We start from the raw sequence: 21,927 nt of genomic DNA on the forward strand, positions 1-21,927 counted from the left end.
GGGAAATTGCAATCTAGATGTTCTAACAATCTCAAAATTAGGGAAAGAAGAATTAACCTATGGATCAATGAGCCATGCACACAAGAATTCAATTCACCTACTTTCGTAATCAATAAACAGAATTAGGCTAGGATTGCCCCACTTTTGTGATGCATCAATCATAGTCTTAATCACCTAAGCATTGTAAGCCCCCAAATTACCCCTATTTTCATAGTAGGAAAAATTAGGTTGAAGTTGGTAAGGCTCGAAGTCTCCATCCAACTTTCGTTGTAATGAATCCTTCTCCTAAACTAGCAATTAATTGTGGCCATCAATCAATAACAAGCAGAAAATAATCCCCAATTCAACATAAACCCTAGGTAAATAATTTAATCCGTTTATGCAATAATCACAACTTGAACATCAAGATTGACAATAAATCCCTAATCCAAACCCATTAACGCATGATTGAAGTAAATAAAACAAAGCAAGAATTAAATACTTAAATCATAGCAATGAATCTAAAGAATAAAAGAGAGAACTTTACTAACAATTCTTGAGAGTAATTCCAATCCAAACAATGATTCCAAGCTCGTAATTGAATTCAATGATGTCAATCTGCTCTATTCTATGCTATGGAAAACTCTAAAGAAAGGGAAAATTGTACTGAACTAAACTAGGGCTCCGGATCCCCAAATTATAGGAAAAACGCGAAATAAATACTGGACAACAGCCGAGTCACGGCCACCATCACGGCTGGGATCGGGGCTGTGATGTGCCGTGGCCAACTGCTGTCCGCGGTGGAGGTCACGGCCGCCATCACGACCGTGAGGCGGCCTCCTGGTCCTCTTCTAACTCCTTTCGTGCTCTGTTGCTCCTTTCCGTCCCGGGGTAGATTCCTTATGTCTCGAAAACTTGTCCGAGATGACCGAAAATCCTTCATTTGCTCCTCATTTGCGAATAAATTAAGATTGATCAAATGTAACACACAAACGAGCCTTAAATGTATCAAGGTAAAGGAAATAAGCAACAAAACTACTGAATCGTGGGGCAAATAATGGTATAAAATCATGTGTATCAACTCCCCCACACTAGAACTTTTGCTTGTCCTCAAGCAATTACCCATGATAATTCACCTTCCAAACACTGCAACTGATTACACTTCCTTCCTGCACAACCAATCATTCCACCAACCAACTTGTACAACCTAACCTGCTTCAAGAATCATCTCAGAATCACAAGTGAGTTCCCCTCTCAGGCCAATAACCGGGCACCCGAATTAAGGTAGATTAAAACCCTGTATGCATATGTACTCTGTTGAGATTATGCTAGACTTGGCTTAAGATGAACTCCCATAGACTTGCCCTTCATACTCACATAGATCAACTCTAAAACTGCATGCTAAGATCAAATAGGTCTTTATTTGGCTTGTAATGGGGCTAAGGGTGAGTGGCTAAACAAAGAAGAGGTATAGAACAATGCACAAAAGAGAGAGAATTTCACACCTATTCACAACTAAACCTAGAGGAGACATGGAAAATATGAATCAAGAGAGCAAAACATGATTGGAAACACAAGAGTATTCTAATCTAGTGGGGGTGAAGACAATTATTCTAGCAACCTGACTTGCACTTTTATTCGTTTTTCTTTTTCTTTCTTTTTACAAACCTTTTCTTCACATCCAAACTTCTTTTTCGACTTTTCTAACAACAATTTTTTTTCTTTTTTTTTTCTTTTCAATTTTATTCTCTTTTTTCTTCTTTTCTTTCCTTTCAACCAACAAACATTTCCTTTTCTTTCATTCAACCAACCAATAAATTCCTTCACAACACCCCCATACTAGAACAAAGATAATAGGAATAACTCTATCAAAAGTAAGCTCAAAAAGGGAAATCTCCTATAAATTGAAGAACAAATGCTACATTCTCTCTAAGGGTGAATGGAAAATATATGGCTAAAGGCTAAGGGTTAAATGATAGGGCTAAATAAGAACAACAATACAAAGAACAGGGTTAAGTGCTTTGCACTTATTAAACAAAAACAAGGCTCAAAGGGGACAACTAGGGGAAATAATTGTAACACATGGTAGGTTTAAAGGCTTGGGCTAACAACAATGGCCTAAATCACTTCAAAGCATGTAAATTCTAGACTTCACTATGAGAGCACTGAGACAAGCTATGACAGAACAGGTATCACCGGAATCCCACATAAGCCTTCACTAGCAATGCATAACACACAGGGGAAACATTTAGGTTAGAGGTTAACCCAACTATTGGCAAGAGACGGAATTAAAAACAAGCTCAACCTTGAATCATCCTTGACAAGCTAGGTTGCACAAGAACCACCAAAGCAAACCACCAACCAGCAGAAAGGAAAGTGGTCACAGCCACAACACAAGGAAAATAAACTACCCTAAGCTGCAAATTGAATCCTTCAAGCAAAATTCATCAAAAATTTCATTTTTCACAATTTTATCAGAAATAACACCCCCCCACACTTAGTCTGGACATCGTCCCTAATGGACAACCAAAGCCCCATGAACTAAAACATAAGAAAACGAACTAGAAAGCATGTAAACAAACAAAAAGAAAAAATATGATAACAGAATTCAAGTTAAACATAATACAATCCAAAGACTAACTAAAAGCAAAAATACTAGAAAAATAAAAGACTAGAGTTTGTAGAAGGTTCACTAGGCACATCATCCAATAGAAGAGGGATCATAAGGTGGGAATGGAGGGCCCCCTGAGGTGGGTAATGCCCACGCATCCACTCATAGTAAGCATGGGCCTCAGCGCGGCTTTGAGCATTTGCTGTCGCCATCTCATCCAGCCTGGTGTCAATATGGTCGAACCTCATGTTCATGGCCGCAAGTTGGGCCAGTACCTGCTGCTGGAAATCACTAGAAGAGGAACCCTCGCCTGCCCAAGCATGGGCAGGATCAACAACATCAGGATGGGCCTCATGAGCCTCTTCCTCCATCCTCACATCAGCCACATCAGCCATCTCCGCAGTACGGGCTCTCTTGGGTCCAATCTTGTCGCGCATCCTCAGAACAACATCAGCTGTGAGAGGCTGCATGCCTGGAGCCTTGGGCTCAACCAATATAATCCTCTGGGTAGCACGGAGAATCCGCGTAAGATAAGGGCCCATATACAAAGCCACTCCTCGAGGGTGATACTGGTTCTTAATTAAGTTCCAAATCACCACTCCCATATGCAGCCTGATACGCTTGACCATGCCATACAGACAGAATAGGTCAGCGTGGTTGACAGAACTCGTGGCATCGAATCGGTCGATGATTGAATGGCCGAGCTAATATTGCATTAATCTGTGCTCCCTCTTGAGGAATGCAGAAGAACGGCTGTAGGAGCTCTTGTAAACCGAGGTGCCATCCGTGAGCTCTTCCAAAACCGTTGGATGTTAGGCACATTGGCAACTCGGTCAAAATTTTCTTCTTCTATGAGCTGCTGGACTGGGCCGAAACCCATCAAGTCACTCAAATCATCCGGGCTGAACCGGAACATCGTATGGCCCACGTGAAACTACACATACGGGCTGCTAGTGAGGCCATCAAATTTGGGAAGTTTCATTGTGGTCATGACCTCGACTAGCACCGACTTATAGGTGTCCTTCGCGAACTCCATCAGCAAGTATCTCCACTCCGGGAGATCCACCATCTCTTCCACCTCTACCCGGATGCCAAACTCATCTGCAACGTCCAAAGAGAGGACGTACGGCCTGAATATCTGCCTTCCGGAGAAGAACTGAAAACGCTCAAAGTTTTTCGGATCATAGAGTGGTGTGGCAGGAGGCTGTTCAGCCAGGGCTGGCCTTTGTGCCACTGATTTCTTCCTTTGTCGTGGAGGCATCTGCAAATAAACTCAAACCACATATATTCACCGGGTTTGCAAGATTGCGGAGTAGAATGTATGACTAAAACTAAAACTAAAAGGAAACTAAAAATCGAACTATTCAGAGCATTCTGATATTTTTTTTGGTCAAAACCTAACCTAGATTGTGGCTCAAACATTGCAAAATTGCTCAAGAATCATCGCCAAATAGTTAACAACTACTCCACAACCCTAAAACTAGCAAGAATTCCATCCAAAATCAACATTCAATTCAAATTCAAGTGGGTATTCAAAGTTTCACCCAAATCACCAATGTGAACACCATTAAAGCATGAATCAAGCTCTATGAACATGGAATCAATAATACTAACCCTAAACATGCTTAAGCTAACAACATTCAACCATTCAAGTAAAGATTCAAGTAACCCTATGAACATGAACAAGAAATTCGAAAATTGCAAGGGAAATTAAAGATATTGAAGACCAAACCTTGAGTAGTTGATGAAGATGATGATATGGAATAGCAAGTTGCAAGCAATCACAAAGTAATGGAAGTAAATATGGTGTAGGAAAATTGGGGAGGGGGAGAATTTGAGAGAGAAGAAGTTAGGGTTGCAAATTGAGGGAAAAGGGGGTGGGAATCACGAACTGGGTTTTAAAACCCAGTCCGCATCACGGCCGGGATCGGGGCCGTGACCGTGAGGCCTTATTCTGCTTCTGCATACTGCTTCATATGGCTCGCCCTCACGGCTTGGGTCACGGTCGGGATGTGGCCCGTGACCTAGAGCCCTCTATAGTGCTCTCAACACTAGAAATTCTGGAGGAACGTCCCGGGCAGGGTCACGGCCGGGAGGGTGGCCGTGACCCAGAGCCCTCATTTGGCCTGTATACACTGGAATTTCTGGAATGGGGTCCCGGCCTGGATCACGGCCGGGATGTGGCCCGTGACCCAGAGCCCTCTTTTGCTCTGTTTGTGCTGGAATCGACGCCTTGGCGTCACGGCCGGGGTCACGGCCGTGAGCCTGGCCGTGATCCCGAGTCCTCCTTCTGCAACTTTGTTCGTTTCGCGCCCAAGCTTGGTTTTACCTGCAAGTTAGTCCAAATTATTCCCCAAAACACTTATAAACCTATTCAAAACATAACCACCTCAATTCTAACTATTCCCACTCTCTCAAAAGTAAAATAGTGCAAACCTCACACCAAAAATAACCCAAGTAACTCCCGTAAACAAGAAAAAAACCCCTAATTCTACTTCGAACTAAAAATAAAAAGAAAAATGCAGAAAAATAAAGTGCAAAAAGTAAAGGATAACATGGGGGTGCCTCCCATGAAGCGCTAAGTTTACTGTCGTCAGCTCGACTCAACCATATGGTCATCAAGCGTAGATGGGAATAAAGAGATCCCAAACTACTTTAACCACCTCTTCCTTTGGTTCTGGAACATTGAAGAACTTCAACCTTTGGCCATTGACCACAAATGGATCGCTAGTAGTGCCAACAATAGTAACCGCACCAGATGGAGATTGCTCAACCACCTTAAACGGTCCTGACCATCTAGACTTGAGCTTCCTAGGAAACAATTTTAACCGGGAGTTGTATAAGAACACTTGATCACCCGGTTCAAAACTCCTTCTTAGGATCCTCTTATTATGAAAGTATTTGGTCCTCTCCTTGTAAATTTTGGCATTCTCATAAGCATCCATCCTGAATTCCTCCAACTCATTCAAAGACAACAACCTCTTCTCCCAAGACAAACTTTCATCCAAATTCAACTTTGAAACTGCCCAATATGCCTTGTGCTCATACTCAACTGGTAAATGACAGGATTTCCAAAAAACAAGCTTGAAAGGGGACACACCAATTGGAGTCTTGAATGCAGTCCGGAGAGCCCATAAAGCATCATCTAACTTCAGTGACCAATCCTTTCGGTTAGGACTCACCACTTTCTCCAGAATTGATTTGATTTCTCTTTTTGCCAGCTTAACTTGCCCACAGGTTTGTGAGTGATACGGTGTAGACAACCTGTGGTAAATCCCATACTTAACCAAAAGATTCTCCAACAACTTATTCCAAAAATGAGTTCCATTATCAGTGATAAAGGACCTAGGCATACCAAACCGGGAGAAAATATTATTCTTCACAAACTTGACCACAGTCTCAGCATCATTCCTTGGAGTTGCTATTGCCTCCACCCTCTTAGACACATAATCCACTGCCACTAGAATGTACTCATTACCGAAGGAAGGAGGAAACAGACCCATGAAGTCCATTCCCCATACATCAAACAGCTCAACCTCTAAAATCCCTCTCTGTGGCATCTCATGCCTCCTACCGACAGTGCCAGTCCGCTGGCAGCTATCATAGGTGCTAACAAAGTCTTTAGCAGTAGCAAACAAAGTAGGCCAAAACAAACCTGACTGCAACACCTTCAAAGCAGTATGATCAGCACTCATGTGTCCCTCATAAGGTGAAGCATGACAATGATATAGAACACTGTCAAACTCCTCCTTAGGAATGCATCTCCTCACAATACCATCTGGACATCTTAAAAAGCAGTGGCTCATCCCAAAAATAATCTCGCACATCATGAACAAATCTCTTTTTCTTATTGTAATCAAAATCTTTCGGAATGTAACCACTCACCAGGAAATTCACTATGTCCGCAAACCATGGTACGGAGGCATTCTCAGCCAGCAATGTCTCACCTTTGAAAGTATCATCTATGGGCAACTCATCCTTTTTTCGGCCCTCAAGCCTGGACAAATGATCAGCAACAACATTCTCTATGCCCTTCTTGTCTCTTATCTCCAGATCAAATTCTTGTAACAGGAGAATCCATCGAATCAACCGTGGCTTAACATCCTTTTTCTGAAACAAATATCTCAAAGCTGTATGGTCAGTATGAACAATTACCTTGCTCCCCATCAAGTAGGATTTGAACTTATCAATTGCAAACACCATTTCCAAAAGTTCCTTTTTAGTTGTTGCATAGTTCACCTGTGCTTCATCAAGCGTATGATTAGCATAATGAACCACATGGTAACTTTTATCTTTCTTCTGGCACAACACAGCCCCCACTGCAAAATCACTAGCATCACACATCAATTCAAAAGGTAAGGACCAATCAGGGGGCTGAATAATGGCAGCATGGCAAAGAGCATTTTTCAACTTTTCAAAACCCACTAGACAAGAATCATCAAAATCAAAGGGGACATCTTTAGCAAGCAAATGAGTGAGGCGCTTGGCAAGCCTAGAGAAATCTTTAATGAACCTTCTGTAGAACCCAACATGACCTAAAAAACTCCTCACTCCCTTCACAGAATTAGGGAGTGGTAACTTAGCAATCACCTCAACTTTCGCTGGGTCTACCTCAGTTCCCCTCGGAGACACCCTGTGCCCAAGAACAATGCCTTCTGAAGCCATAAAGTGACACTTCTCCCAGTTTAGCACAAGATTCACTTCCTCACATCTACACAACACTCTCTCGAGATTAGTGAGACATTCACTGAATGACTTCACATAGACAGAAAAATCATCCATGAACACCTTCATAATATCCTCAACAAACTCTGAGAAAATGGCCATCATGCATCTCTGGAATGTAGCTGGTGCGTTACACAAACCAAATGGCATACGCTTGAAAGCATAAGTGCCATATTGACATGTGAACGTAGTCATCTCCTGATCATCCGGATAGACAGAAATCTGAAAGTAACGTGAAAAACCATCTAGAAAATAGAAATATTTGTTGCAGGACATTCTCTCCAGCAACTGGTCAATGAAGGGAAGGGGGAAATGATCTTTCCTAGTAGACTTGTTCAACTTTCTATAATCAATGCACATACGGTGTCCAGTGACAAGTCTAGTAGGGATCAGCTCATTATTCTCATTCTTAACAACAGTAATACCACCCTTTTTCGGAACAACATGGATGGGACTAACCCACTTGCTATCCGAATTAGGGTAGATAATATCATTATCAAGCAATTTGAAAATTTCCTTCTTAACAACATCTTTCAGATTAGGGTTTAGCCTCCGAAGGGGCTCCACACTGGGCTTGGCATCATCCTCTAAATAAATTCTATGCATGCAATACTTAGGATCAATGCCAACTAAATCCCCAATCGTATACCCAATAGCTCTTCTGTGCTTTCTTAGCACTGCCAACAATTCCTCAACTTGTTTCTCCTTCAGGGAGGAACTGATGATCACAGGATAAGTAGAATTAGAGCCAAGAAATGCATACCTCAAACTGGAAGGCAAAAGTTTCAATTCTACCTTTGGGGCCTGCTCCTCTCCAAATGGAGCAAGAGAAACCACTATTTCTAGTGAATCCTCATGCTCTTCAGCAATTGGTTCAGAGGAGTCCTCATCCTCCTCTTCCTCCACCTCTGCACTGCACTGCTCCAATACTTCAACCACATGACACTCATCGATGTAAGAGGGTTGGTGCTTGGCCATCTTAAAAATATCAAACTCAATTTTGTGGCCAGCCACCACCATCACAAGCTTTCCCCTCTTCACATCAATGAGAGCCCCAGCAGTAGCTAGAAAAGGCCTACCAAGGATACATGGAACCTTGGTATCCTCTTCCATATCTAGAATCACAAAATCTCCCGGTATGAAATACTGATCAACCATCACCGGGATGTCCTCAAGAACTCCTACTGGGCGTTTAATGGATCTGTCAGCCATCTGGAGAGTCATGGTGGTAGGCTTTGGGTTGTCCAGGTTAAGCCTCTTACAAAAAGAATATGGCATAAGGCTAACACTGGCACCCAGATCACATAAAGCACTACCCACTACAAATCCCCCAATGATGCAGGGAATGGTAAAGCTACCTGGATCCTTCAGCTTGGGAGGCAATTTCTATTGAAGAACTGCACAAGTCAATGCTTCCTCACTGAGATCCACCACATCACTCTTCTCTAGCTTCTTCTTGTTACTCAGAATATCTTTCAAGAATTTTTTGTATGAAGGAATTTGAGTCACTGCTTCCACAAAGGGCATAGATATCTCCAGCTTATCCAGCATCATCTTGAACTTATTTTCTCTCTCAGTCTCCTTGGATCTCCACTATCTCTGTGGAAATGACAGAAGATTGCAAGGAACAACTGAGTCACCATCCTTCTTATCTTTCTTCTCAAGCTTCTTGCTAGGAGCACTCTCATCCTGCACAGGGGCTTTCCCCTTAACACTATCTCTCTACACCACAGGTTCCTCCTCACTCTCATCAGGAACATCCTCAACCTGAATGCCCTCATCCGTCGTATCAGTTTCCTCAGACACTGGATCATTCGAAGGAAAAGGAGGATCCTTCAAAGCTAATCCACTTCTCGTGGTCACTGCATTCACCTGATTCCTTGGATTTTCTGTGCTTGCTGGCAGTTTACCATTCGGAGATGAGGCTTGATTAGGCAACTGATTTCCACCTCCTTGTTGCTAAGCCGTGAGACGTTCTATTTGTGCCTGATGAGAATCTATGGTTGCCTGTAACTTGCTCATCTGAGTCATCATAGTGTTCATGAGAGTCTGCATATCAACATCCTGAGCTGGTCGAGAGAAGCCTTGACCCTAATTGTTTCCATAATTCTGATTCTCTTGCTGGAACTGCCCTTGATTCTGATTCTGATTATTCCTCCACTCAGTTCCTTGATTTCCACCAATGTTCCCTTGATTACCTTGAAAGCCTGGTGGTGGATTTCTCACTTGACTACCCTGATTGTTCCAAGAGGGAACAAACTGATTTCTCCCTTGCTGCTGATAGTTCCCATAACCTTGCCCCTGGCCCCGTGGTCTAGAATAACCAACGAGATCAACTTGCTCCACATTAGGCTGAGGAACTTGGCTACCGGAATCTAATAGATAACATGTCTGAGAAGCATGGTTGCCACCACAAACTGCACAACAAGCTACAAAAGGAACCTGTGGCACAGCATAGGGACTAGGAACATAAGGATTCTGTGGAACTAGTGGAGGCTGAGCAACAGACTGGACACTCTGAGTAGGAGCCTAAACTATCTGCTTGAACATGTGCAGGATGGAATCTAACTGAGCCTGCATTGCCATCTTCTCCTCAACCTCAAACATCCCAGCTGGCTTCTCATTTTTGGGTAGATCACACCCCTCAGTGTACCAGTAAGTATTGTTAGAGGTGATCCTTTCAATCAAATGATCTCAAGCCTCCGGGCCCATATCAATAAAAATACCCCCAAAAGATTAGGTATCTAGAATAATCTTTGACCGGTTAGCCAACCCCTCATAGAATGATGAAATAAAATCACTTGAAGTCATCAAATTCTTAGGACACTGCCTCCTCAACTCCTTAAACCTGTTCCAAGCCTCAAGAAGATCTTCATTGCCAAACTGCTGGAAATTCTGAATCTGTTTCTTTAACTTGGTAGCCTTGGAAGGAGGACAATACTCCTGCATAAAAGCTTTGTAGAGCTGTTCCCAGGTAATAAAATGGTTGGCTGGAAAAGAATTCAACCAACTCAATGCTTGATCTCTCAGGGAAAAGGGAAACCGCCTCAGCTTAATGGCATCACTGTGAATGCCATTCATCTTGACGGTCTGGCAGATTCGGTCAAAGTGCACAACATGGGTCTTCGGATCCTCAACCCGAGCTCCTCCAAACTGATTAGCCTGAACCATTTGAATGAGAGAGGTCTTCAGCTCAAAGTTATTTGCCTCTACTCCTGGATAAACAATGCAATCTTCTTCACTAAACTCAGGAGCTAAGTGGGTTGCCATGGGATTAGCCTGTGGAAACTGCTGAGCAAACTGCTGAAACAGGTTGGGATTCATTTGCTGGAGAAGATGCTGCATCCCAACCCCTTGTCCCTGCTAAAGAAACGCAGGATGCTGCTGCATGGGATGAACTTCCAATCCTCCCCCAACATAGACATTCGGGTTTGGATTGGCCATGAAGTTCTGTGCCTGATTCTGAACATTGGGCACTGGAGGGTCGACACGAACTCCACGATTCTCCCCAGTAGCCTCTCTCTGCCTCGGGTGTTGCTGTGTGTTGACACCATCATGGGCAAGTTGCCCGGTATTGCTGCTATCTCCGGTCTCCATGTCTACTTCAAAGTCCTGGAACTCTCGAAGCCAATCACGTAACACCTTCTTCTCCCTCCTTAACTTCCTCTCAAGATCTGGATAGTAGGGACGAAACTCGTGCTCCCTTTCGATCTAGTTTGCATAAGAGGAGGGAAACCTAATGTCAAACACAACCACAAACACTCTTGAAAGAAATTGGTTATGCGTTAGTGCAAGTAAATAATACTTTTTTTTTGTTGTTTTTGAATACTGAATAAAATAAAACCTTGATCTCCTAAGATTCACTAACTCTAATGCTAGTAGGAAAATAACCACACAATTAAAACTAAATAAACCAATCCCCGGCAACGGTGCCAAAATGTGATGATGCATAAGTGTGAGTGTAAAAGATGGATGTAAATTGTCGTTCTGCTGAGGATTGGAGCTATGGCACGTAATTGTGTGAATTAAGAAAACTAGGCACTAAAGTATGTGAATCAACTAGAAACCAAGCAACTAATGATTGAATGAGGAAAATAAAAGAATAAATTGGCTAATGTATTAACTGATTGATAAAGGAATGGGCCAGATTAGGGAAATTGCAATCTTGATGTTCTAACAATCTCAAAATTAGGGAAAGAAGAATTAACCTAGGGATCTATGGGCTATGCACACAAGAATTCAATTCAGCTACTTTCGTAATCAATAAACAGAATTAGGCTAGGATTGCCCCACTTTCGTGATGCATCAATCATAGTCTTAAGCACCTAAGCATTGTAAGCCCCCAAATTACCCCTATTTTCATAGTAGGAAAAATTAGGTTGAAGTTGGTAAGGCTCGAAGTCTCCATCCAACTTTCGTTGTAATGAATCCTTCTCCTAGACTAGCAATTAATTGTGGCCATCAATCAATAACAAGCAGAAAATAATCCCCAATTCAACATAAACCCTAGGTAAATAATTCAATCCATTTATGCAATAATCACAACTTGAACATCAAGATTGACAATAAATCCCTAATCCAAACCCATTAACGAATTACTCACGCGTGATTGAAGTAAATAAAACAAAGCAAGAATTAAATACTTAAATCATAGCAATGAATCTAAAGAATAAAAGAGAGAACTTTACTAACAATTCTTGAGAGTAATTCCAATCCAAACAATGATTCCAAGCTCATAACCGAATTCAATGATGTCAATCTGCTCTATTCTATGCTATGGAAAACTCTAAAGAAAGGGAAAATTGTACTGAACTAAACTAGGGTTCCGGATCCCCAAATTATAGGAAAAACGAGAAATAAATACTGGACAGCAGCCGGGTCACGGCCACCATCATGGCCGGGATCGGGGCCGTGATGTGCCGTGGCCAACTGCTGTCCGCGGTGGAGGTCACGACCGCCATCACGGCCGTGAGGCGGCCTCCTGGTCCTCTTCTGACTCCTTTCGTGCTCCGTTGCTCCTTTCCATCCCGCGGTAGATTCCTTATGTCTCGAAAACTTGTCCGAGATGACCGAAAATCCTTCCTTTACTCCTCATTTGTGAATAAACTAAGATTGATCAAATGTAACACACAAACGAGCCTTAAATGTATCAAGGTAAAGGAAATAAGCAACAAAACTACTGAATCGTGGGGCAAATAATGGTATAAAATCATGTGTATCAGGTAATTATGTAATCCTACAATTTACCTCATCTACCTACCTTCAGGATTGAAACGTTGATGAATCCTTAAAATTGTGGCTCAAACTTAAAGTGGTCAATCTCACTTGACCACAAATTTTTGGACAATTAATTATAAATATATGTTATAAAGTATGCATTATAACTTGAGTTGATACAAAATTTAATCTTCTACTATAATAAAGTAGAACCTTTTAGTAAATAAAAAAAATAAAAAGTTTCCCGCCAAATAACACAATTTTTGTGGAATTAAAAACCGTAAGAAATGAAAATGTAGAGACATACTAATATTATTAAATATATACTAATTGTTCAGTTATAGAGATATAATAATATACTAATACTAATTGTTCAATAAAATATAATAAATGCACAGTTTCAAATGGCTTTTCGATTGCAGATAACCTTTGATAACCAATGTAATACAAATCAATACAAAATTAAATATCCAACTAATTGGTTCCTCAATTATTGTCTGTATAAATAATGTCTAGCTTGAACCATTCAACCACACATTGTTGAATAACAAATCCCTTCCAAGTTTATCTCTTATACATTATGTATCTCATGTTTATTCTTGGAAGTGATATCTCACCCTTCAATGTTAGCAGTGCCATGAAGGTTCGTGTTGTTCGTGCATACAATGTACCGGAAAGGAGAGGAAGCAATGCAATTAGAAGCAAGGAGGTTGTATTTCACGATAAAGAGATGATTAGTATTGAAATTCATTTACATGAATATCAAAAAGAAGGAAAAAAATGCAAGGTTTTTTATTACTTACAAACAAACAACTATGATGTCTTCTTCGAATACTGCACAGAACATACATAAAGTATGTACTGAATTAGTGTTTTGCTAAATAAAAAAATAAATATAATTGTAATTCACAAAATTGTATTAAACACAGTAAACTTAAAGAATAATATTTTCACTTCTTCTTTATGCTTCGTATATTTCTATATGCAGGGAACATTGGTATATGCCCACATCCCAAAACAATTGGTTCCAAAATTCATTAACGATTTTAAGGAAGGTTCAGTTTGGGCTGTTAAGAATTTCCTGGTCATCACCAATTTCTACACATACAGGACAACCCCTCACAAGTATATGATCAAGTTCAATTACCAGACTACAGTTAAGCAATTCAAAAAAATTGACTTTCCAAGTCAGATGTTCCATCTTACACCATTTCAGGCTCTAAAAGTTGAAGGTGTTGATGATAAGCTATTGGTTGGTACGTATATATACACTGAAATTACTTTTTTTTTTGTTTATGTTTTTCCAGTGTGTTCAATTTTGTTTTTAAATTTCATTATATTACAGATGTAATTGGGAGAGTGGTTGAAATATACTCGCCATAAGAAAAAAAGATTTCCAGGGAAACAACTCGACTTATAGACTTTATCATTGAGAATTCAAGGTAATTATTTAACAAATATATGATTGTGGTTACAAATGTTGTTTAGGTACAAAATTTACCTCAGAAAAAATGACTTTGAGTTGTCTGGTCCATTCACCAAGGGTTCTAATGTGAACCTCCGTGAACCCTTATGACTTTTACATATGAAGAGACAAAACATTTCCAGGATAGATTGCCACCTTCAAGTAAACACATGAAATTGTCAATAGCATCATTCTATATATATTAAGATGTTTGTTTAATCAAAACAGGGAAAATACTAAGTCAATAGTTGGTAATTTTAAAAATAATAAAAGAAACATAATTATGCCTGCTTTTGATTTTTTTTCCCCCATTTAGATGATAATTACTATCCACTATTAGTATACTTGATATGGTGATTTTCTTAGTATAGTAGAGATTCTGACACAGAATGTCATTTTAAAGGAGTTAAATATTCATTTCCTAATATATAAATGAGTAGGTTTTAAAATATACTATGGTTAATAGTTACAATAAAAAAAGTTGAAAGTTTAGTTTGAATATATGTATGCTTTAATATAGTGATATAATTGACCTGAAATGTAGCAAAATGGTTGTGTGAGTGTATAAAAGTCAGTAAAATTTTGCTTTTGTTCTTTTCCAATTACCATTCAAAGGGAGTAACCACTTCTATATGTGAACCCTGTGGCTTTGACATATGAAGGGACAAAACATTTCCAGGATGCCACCTGCAAGAAAACACAGAATAGAAAATTGTCAATAACATTATTCCATATATATCTATATTTATAATATAGATATAAATAATTTAAATCAGTAATATATAAAGTCGGGTACTTATTTATTTTTTGGTATTAAGAGTTTGAGAAATCTTATTTCCCTTAACTTTTACAGTGGAAATCAGATTAGTTGTACTCTATGGGATGATCATTTCGGTAAGATTGAGCCCTTTTTCAATGCAAGTAGTCATGATCCAGTGGTGGTGATCTTGCAATTCTGTCGAATTAGGACTGATGTGACCAGTAAGTATATACATAATTAACTATATATTGTTCTATGTAAAATGTGTGCAATTGATTATACATACTCTAATATGTCTAGATGGCGAGGTGAGGCTTTGCAGTTCATATGATGTGACACAAGTCTTTATTAACCAGCAATCTCAAGAGTTTTGGAGTTTAGAGAGAGGTAATAGTCATTTATTTTAAGTATTGTAATATTTTTAAAATATGGAGTATTTTTTTCTTATGACCTTACTATTTTTAGTTTAAGTCTTCTTGGTGTGCAAACACCCATGAGGAGCATTGCATCCTTTCCAAGCTTGAATTATGATAGAATGATGGAGCAAACCGAAAGTCCTGCTCAAGATATGAAAACTATCGATGAAATTTACCAAACCAGAGAGGTACTTGGTTTTTGTGGTTTGTGTTGTTATTTACTATATAAATTTATTGTATTGCATTTTACAACTTTCTATGCTACAGTATTGGGACTACTGGGTTGCAGCTAGGATAGTTGGTATAGAGGGCTCTGTCAATGCCGATTGGTCTTACAATTCATGTAAAGTTCCTGGTTGTAACAAGAAACTTGAGTCAAAGGGTAGGATATATTACTGTGGAAAGTGTGAAAGCAACTGCGAAGAAGGTAAATTGAGATACAAGTTGAAGATTAGAGTTGCAGATCTAGAAGGAAATGCACCATTTCTCCTTTGAGACAGAGAGTACGTGCAATCAGCTATTGGAAATTTCTGCTGTAGAGTTGAAGTCAAGGCGTCCAAATGTATATTTTTACAACATTTTAATGGAAATATGTAGAAGTGTATTTTATAGTACGTGTTAATTATTTTAACTGGATATTTATTTTTTACTGTTAGGCAACTCAACTGATCCCACCAGAATTAGAATCTTTGGTTGGACAGTGCATGATATTTAGGGTGGCCGTTAGGAAACAACAATTTGAGAATCTCCACAACGCATTTTCTGTCATGAGGATAGACACTGACCAGAGATTGATTCAAATGCATGCACCAGCGCTTTTGGGCATTCATGACAAGGATTTGAGCTCTAAAGTTGAACACCAAATGGTGGATGATGATGATCTTGAGGAATTTGCCAAAAGTGATGAAGAGGAATGTTCTCTTGGGGTTGGTGTTGCTGGCAATCAAGATGTTGTGGGTGATAGAGATGAGTTCTCAACAACCCAAATATCAAAGAACAATGGCATTCTCAATGTTAAGCTTGAAGGAGGAAAGTGATTGAATATAAATGTGCCTTATGACACATAAGGTTGCTTACTAGGGCTATTGGTGGCTCAAGGACAAAAATGGTGCATGGATCTTTTAATAAATTGTGCCTTATTTACAACTCTTTGAAATTTACTTTTTAAAAATGTTTATGAATAAGTTTGATTATTAGGTTTCCAATTACCTATTCATCCAAGTAGATGGTTGCATTGTAATCAAACTCTACTTTTGATATTTCTAATAAATTAGTATGGTTTCTGAAAAAAAAATTCATATTTGTGCAAAATAAGATATTCAGTATCCCAAACAAGTTAATAGTTCAATCATCATAATTGATACTTGGAGAATTTTGTGAGTCCATAATAGATGCAGGATCTGATTTTGATTTGTCAATAACCTTAGTCAATTTTCTGTCTTTTTGGGTACAGAAATCCATCCAGTTGCTTCCGGATGATTTCATTATTTTCCTGCAAAATAAACAAAGAGAATGGTTTATAAAAGAATATACTGACTACAAATTAAATATCTTTGCAGAAACATTATAACATTAACAAGTAGCCCATGACCTCATACTTGAACAAGGACCAACAACACAAAATATTAATGCTTTAGTGATTCTAATAAATTTGGCATACGTAAAAGTTAACATCACTAGTGCTAATGTCACTGAAGGATAACATTATAACACCGCTCTTGCTCTGAAGAATAATCACCAAGAAATTTAAATTAACTCCCAGTGAAAACAATCCAGTGAAAAGGGCAGAGAGATTATTCTTTTGACATCCCAATTGAATTCTAAAGTGCAAGCTGTCCTAGAATACGAGAACAAAGTTAAACATGTGGAGGATCAACTTAGAGAAACATCCATTTTTGCCACAACAGCTGCTTTCGTGGTTGTTAACTGGTTGTCTGAGTAACAAGCCAGCTGCATTGATGCATTTAAACAACAAGAGGTGAAGCTTGGGGAATATCTAGAAGCAAATATGCAAGGGCATAATATTTTTTGTAATCAGTCTTCAATCATTGAAAAAGAAGTTGAGCATAATATTTTTTTAGTAATGTTTCCATGTAGAAGAAATATGCAATGGACTAAGGTTAGTTTTATGCACCAAAAACTTGAAAAGCTTGAACTGAATGACATCATGGAAACTATGGAGACACTTAAAGAATTAAAAACTGGTGTTTCAATAGTAAGTTCCTGCATGAATGAGCATGTAGAAAGGCATGGGAGACCTAAGAGAGATACTACCAATGAAAGTCCTTCACATTTTTCTATTAAGGACAAATGCGAAATACCGGTAAGAAAGTGTTTACTGTCTTAGGCAGTAGTTTGCTAATAGGAGTTATTTTACTTTTTAATTGGTGAATAACTTTTTATTCTGATGTTCTGGTTATTCATGTACTCCATATTAATTAAGTTATATATTGTTGAATGGCTGCAGACAGATGCCAATGCAAAGCAAGTGGAAACTGAACAGAAAGATCCTTCTTTTTTAATCCAAAAAAATATAGTTGGACAGAATAACAAACTAGACTGACCATTTGGTTTGAGCTAATCAGCTATGGATAAATTATACAAGTTTGTCCAATGAACACCGTTAGATAATGGGTATTTCCCTATTCACTTGAAAAAAAATAGTTTTGTTATTTTACCTGCTCCTCCAAGAACTCTCTCTCAACAAAATCTTGTAGTTCAGCATCATTGTTCTTATCAGCTACCTGTGATTCATCAAGAAGCATAAATATCATAAACCCAACATCCTGAACGGAGGGACTATATGAAGTTATAACATTGATTGCCATAATGACACATAGATAAAACTGTTAGAAGGCATAAGATCTCTCTTACAGCATACAGGTTCAGGAGCTTCTCATTCACCAACTTTTCCAATGAAAGCGCTAGCTCCATTGCTGCATCAAGAAATCACAGAATCAGAGCAGCCATGAATTATGTTCATATGTATCAGAAGAAAAAAAATGGAACCTTGAACTTACCATGCAACGCATCACCTTTTTCGTTGTTGTCAAACTCAGGAGGAGGCATCAGAATAGAGTGCAGCTTCACCCTTCCTCCTCGGGTGTTCTGTTATTCATCAAAACCACAATCACATTTACACTAAAGAAAAATTCATACACAAAAAGAACAAAGAAATTCTAAAGCCAAGTATGGAATTCTGGGAAACCTGATATTTCATAAGCTTCTCAGCGTGTTCCCTTCTTCCAATATCACACACTTGTGCTGAAAATACATTCTCCAAACATCAAGGGCTCGGATAACTCCAAAGATTAACCCTTAAAATATTCCAATCAACAACAAAAATCAAAGTTCTTCAACAAAAGGTATGAAAAAGTCCATTCAATCAACGAATCTCCAAACATTAAAAATTAAAGAGAAGTATAAAAATTTAAAAAAAAATGAATATGTAACACAATTAATAATCATACAAAAATATTTTGGAAGTTAAACTATAATTTTCAACCTATAAAAAAATAGATACAAAATGACAAAAACTTAAAACCATAATAATGTACAAATTTTATTTTCAACAGTTAACGCTACAAAATATTAAACACTGCAAAATATGAATAGGCAACGTAATTAATAATCAAATTGGCATTTATAATCTAACTGTTAGTATTCCAAGTATATACTGCTATAAATCAAAGCTATCACTGAGTATTCCAAGTTCCAACAAATTTTCAAATTAATATTCACTGAGAAGATGAAGAAGCTTACATGTTCTGTTCGTATAGGATTCAAGCGAAAAAATGCTGAGAACCACAGAGGTAAGTTTAACATTCATGTCTTTTTAAATCATTATAAGTAGATTTTATGCTTAAAAATTCAAAAATTATTAAAACCTAGACACATAATAATATATCTTGATATCTTGAATATACCTAAAATACAAGCTTAGATTTGTGCTTTTGGTGTTTGAAATCTGACCACATCATGGTTAAATTCCCAGATTTATTGATATATCACATACATGTTCCAATTACAAAGATATGTGGAAATCATATTTTAAATCAAACATACGATTAGTTTAAATCAAATACAAGTTATACCCATATCGACATCAAGGACCTATAAAAAACACAAATCTGGAAATGATGAAATAGAAGCAATATATGTAATTGAAGGTTAGATGAAACTTAGCTTTTAGGTTCTGAGTAAAGTGAGTAAATTTTTCGGCAGTTGGTAGTCCGAGACACAGCTTCCTTGAATTAGCCTTCGATTGAGAGTACTCAGATCAGACTACCTCTTAAGAGTACTGATTGTCGAGAAGCTATGAACAAATTAAGTAGACTCAAAGCTTTTGCTGCGAGATAAATGAGTGGCTAAATTTGAGGTGAGTTCTCCAACTAGAGATGGAGAACAAGAGTATTGTAGAGAGAGGCAGACGTTGAGAAATGAAGCTCAATGTCTGATGTCTGAGCGTTCATAGAGATTTGTTCGCTTATTGTATTTATTATTATTATTATTATTATTATTATTATTATGTAGTATTATTAGCGGTATTTGTTAGTAGTATTATTGACATTGCGGTTTTGTGTAGGATTGAGATGTCAAAAGATATTTTTATGTTAAAACGGAAAGTCATGACTCCTCGAGTGTCGGTCTCGAAGGAGGGACGTGGAGGTGTGTCAAGTGTTCGGGAGTTTACTTGATTGAGTCATGCAAGGGATTCGAGTGTGGTGAGTGGTGAATGGTGAATCGTGAGTGAGAAGAGTTCATAAGGTTTGGTTTGAGTGCAAGAAAGTGGTAAAGTAAAAAGAGTTTGCAAATATGTAAAAGGGGTAGGGATTGGATAGTGTTCATCTATGTTGCATCTTGGTGTGTCTAAGGCAATGGATAAACAACACAAGGATGTTGGCTATCCAAGAGTGTGTGTACTTAGTCCTTTTCCACCTTTGTGTACTAAGGCTTCTTTGACTTAGGAGTGCCTTCAAGCATCCAAAGCTCTAAGAGGAATTTTATCAAACACTTGAGCTACACACTATCCTACTATTCTTAAGAAGTCCATAGGAACTATGATTGTGTCAAAGCTTCAAATCCTAACTCTAATCAAAGACATGAAAGAGTCAAGAGCTCAATCTCTCATCTAGATTGGCTAAATCCAAACAAGATCTCATCAAAACAACAATCAATAGACAAGAATAGATAATCCAACAATCTAAGCATTTAGATCCAAAATATAGATATAAGAGCATCACACTAGCAACATATCTTCACACAATCCAAATCCCTAGATTAAACTAGCCACACATGATATGAAATTCAAGACAAAAGCTAATTTAATCCAAGAACAAGATAACAAAATATAATAGAAATGAAATAGAGATCACCTAGAATGAAGTAATCCTTCAATCCAAGCTTGTTGTCTTCTACAATGGAAATCTATCTAAAACTAATCTAAAGAAAATGAAAAGAAAATGGAAATAGTAGAAGTCTTTCTAAATTTCTGGGAACCTCCTCTGAAAATCTATCAAAGGGATTTAAATAGTCTCCGAAAAGCAACCCTAGCAACATTTCCGCGTAATGCAGTCTCCACGCCAGCTCACACGCGTGTGAGTGTGCGTGGGAGGCTACTGGATTATTTCCACGCATGCTCACACGCGTATGGCCATCCTCTTGAGTCCTCCGGGGCTCCGATCTTGCCTGGTTCGTTCTTTAAGCTCAATTTTTGCTCATATTAGCTCCCGGGACTCCTGTTTCACCTTCTTTAGGCTAAAAGTAGCTTTGGTGTGTTGGTTAGTGAATTTAAAGCATTTATGAGCATAATTCATCATGTAAGGATGCTATAAACGTGACAAAACACCCTAATATGTACTTAATTTAAGGGTATCTCGGAGGCTTATCAATTATTAATATTATTTTTTAATTTTAGTTGTTTTTTTATTATGATTATCCAGTATAGTATTAATAATATTAATATTATTAGTGCAAAATTATTTTAGTTCACATTTTATTTAATACTATTTACTTTATTTATTTTATAAAAACAATAATTACCATTTTTAATTACGACATTGCATAAATAATATTAGTCAATTATAATATTACAAAAAGAAAGGATAGAATTTTAATAAAAATTAAAATTATAAATTTTAGTTTGTGGTAATATTTTTTGTTAATCTATCGGTGGTAATTTTTTTTGTTCTTTTGTTCTATAAATTACATGTGTAAGTAAATAAATCTCAGTAATACTTTATTTAAAAAGTATTCAAACCAATCTTTTTTCTACCTTTATTTTTCTATTTAGTTAGTTTGTATTGGAACATAATATTTATAGAATGTTAATAAATTTTTAATTATGCGTAAGTTGTCATACAAATTCCATTACAGACAAATTGTAGTTTAATAAATCTATCTATATTTGACTTATCTTTTTATATTTTTACGTATTTAATTATTAAATTATTATAAAATAGAAATTAATAATTTTCATTTGTAGTTAATTTCCTTTGGATTTATATGTAGATAACATTAAATATATTATAAATATGTAATTTTTATGTTCATGCTTATTTTTGTTAATACATCTATTGTTTGTTTTCTTAGAGAATGAAATTGTGTTAAGTATTAAAATAAGCAAGGTTTCAGTTGATGGTAGTGATACTACAACACGAAATCATGTCTACAGTGTATTTCAAGCATCACTCTCTACCCCATTGCGTGTAGTTTCTCATGGTTAGGCTTTTTTTTTTTTTTTTTTTTTTATGTC

At 37.8% G+C, this 21,927-nt stretch overlaps 1 protein-coding gene across 1 annotated transcript; it reads right to left on the reverse strand.

The window, feature by feature from the left end:
• Positions 1-16,596: 16,596 nt before the first annotated feature.
• LOC115999493 (ferritin, chloroplastic-like) lies at positions 16,597-19,271 on the reverse strand. The gene is made up of 7 exons (XM_031239342.1): positions 19,268-19,271; positions 18,382-18,437; positions 18,194-18,281; positions 18,048-18,109; positions 17,852-17,917; positions 16,834-16,896; positions 16,597-16,665 (listed from the first exon to the last, which is right to left on the reverse strand). The coding sequence occupies exons 1-7, from the start codon at positions 19,269-19,271 to the stop codon at positions 16,597-16,599; spliced, it is 408 nt and encodes a 135-aa protein (XP_031095202.1).
• Between the last annotated feature and the right edge of the window lie 2,656 nt (positions 19,272-21,927).

The sequence above is a fragment of the Ipomoea triloba genome, chromosome 12 (assembly GCF_003576645.1).
Source record: "Ipomoea triloba cultivar NCNSP0323 chromosome 12, ASM357664v1".
NCBI lineage: Eukaryota > Viridiplantae > Streptophyta > Magnoliopsida > Solanales > Convolvulaceae > Ipomoea > Ipomoea triloba.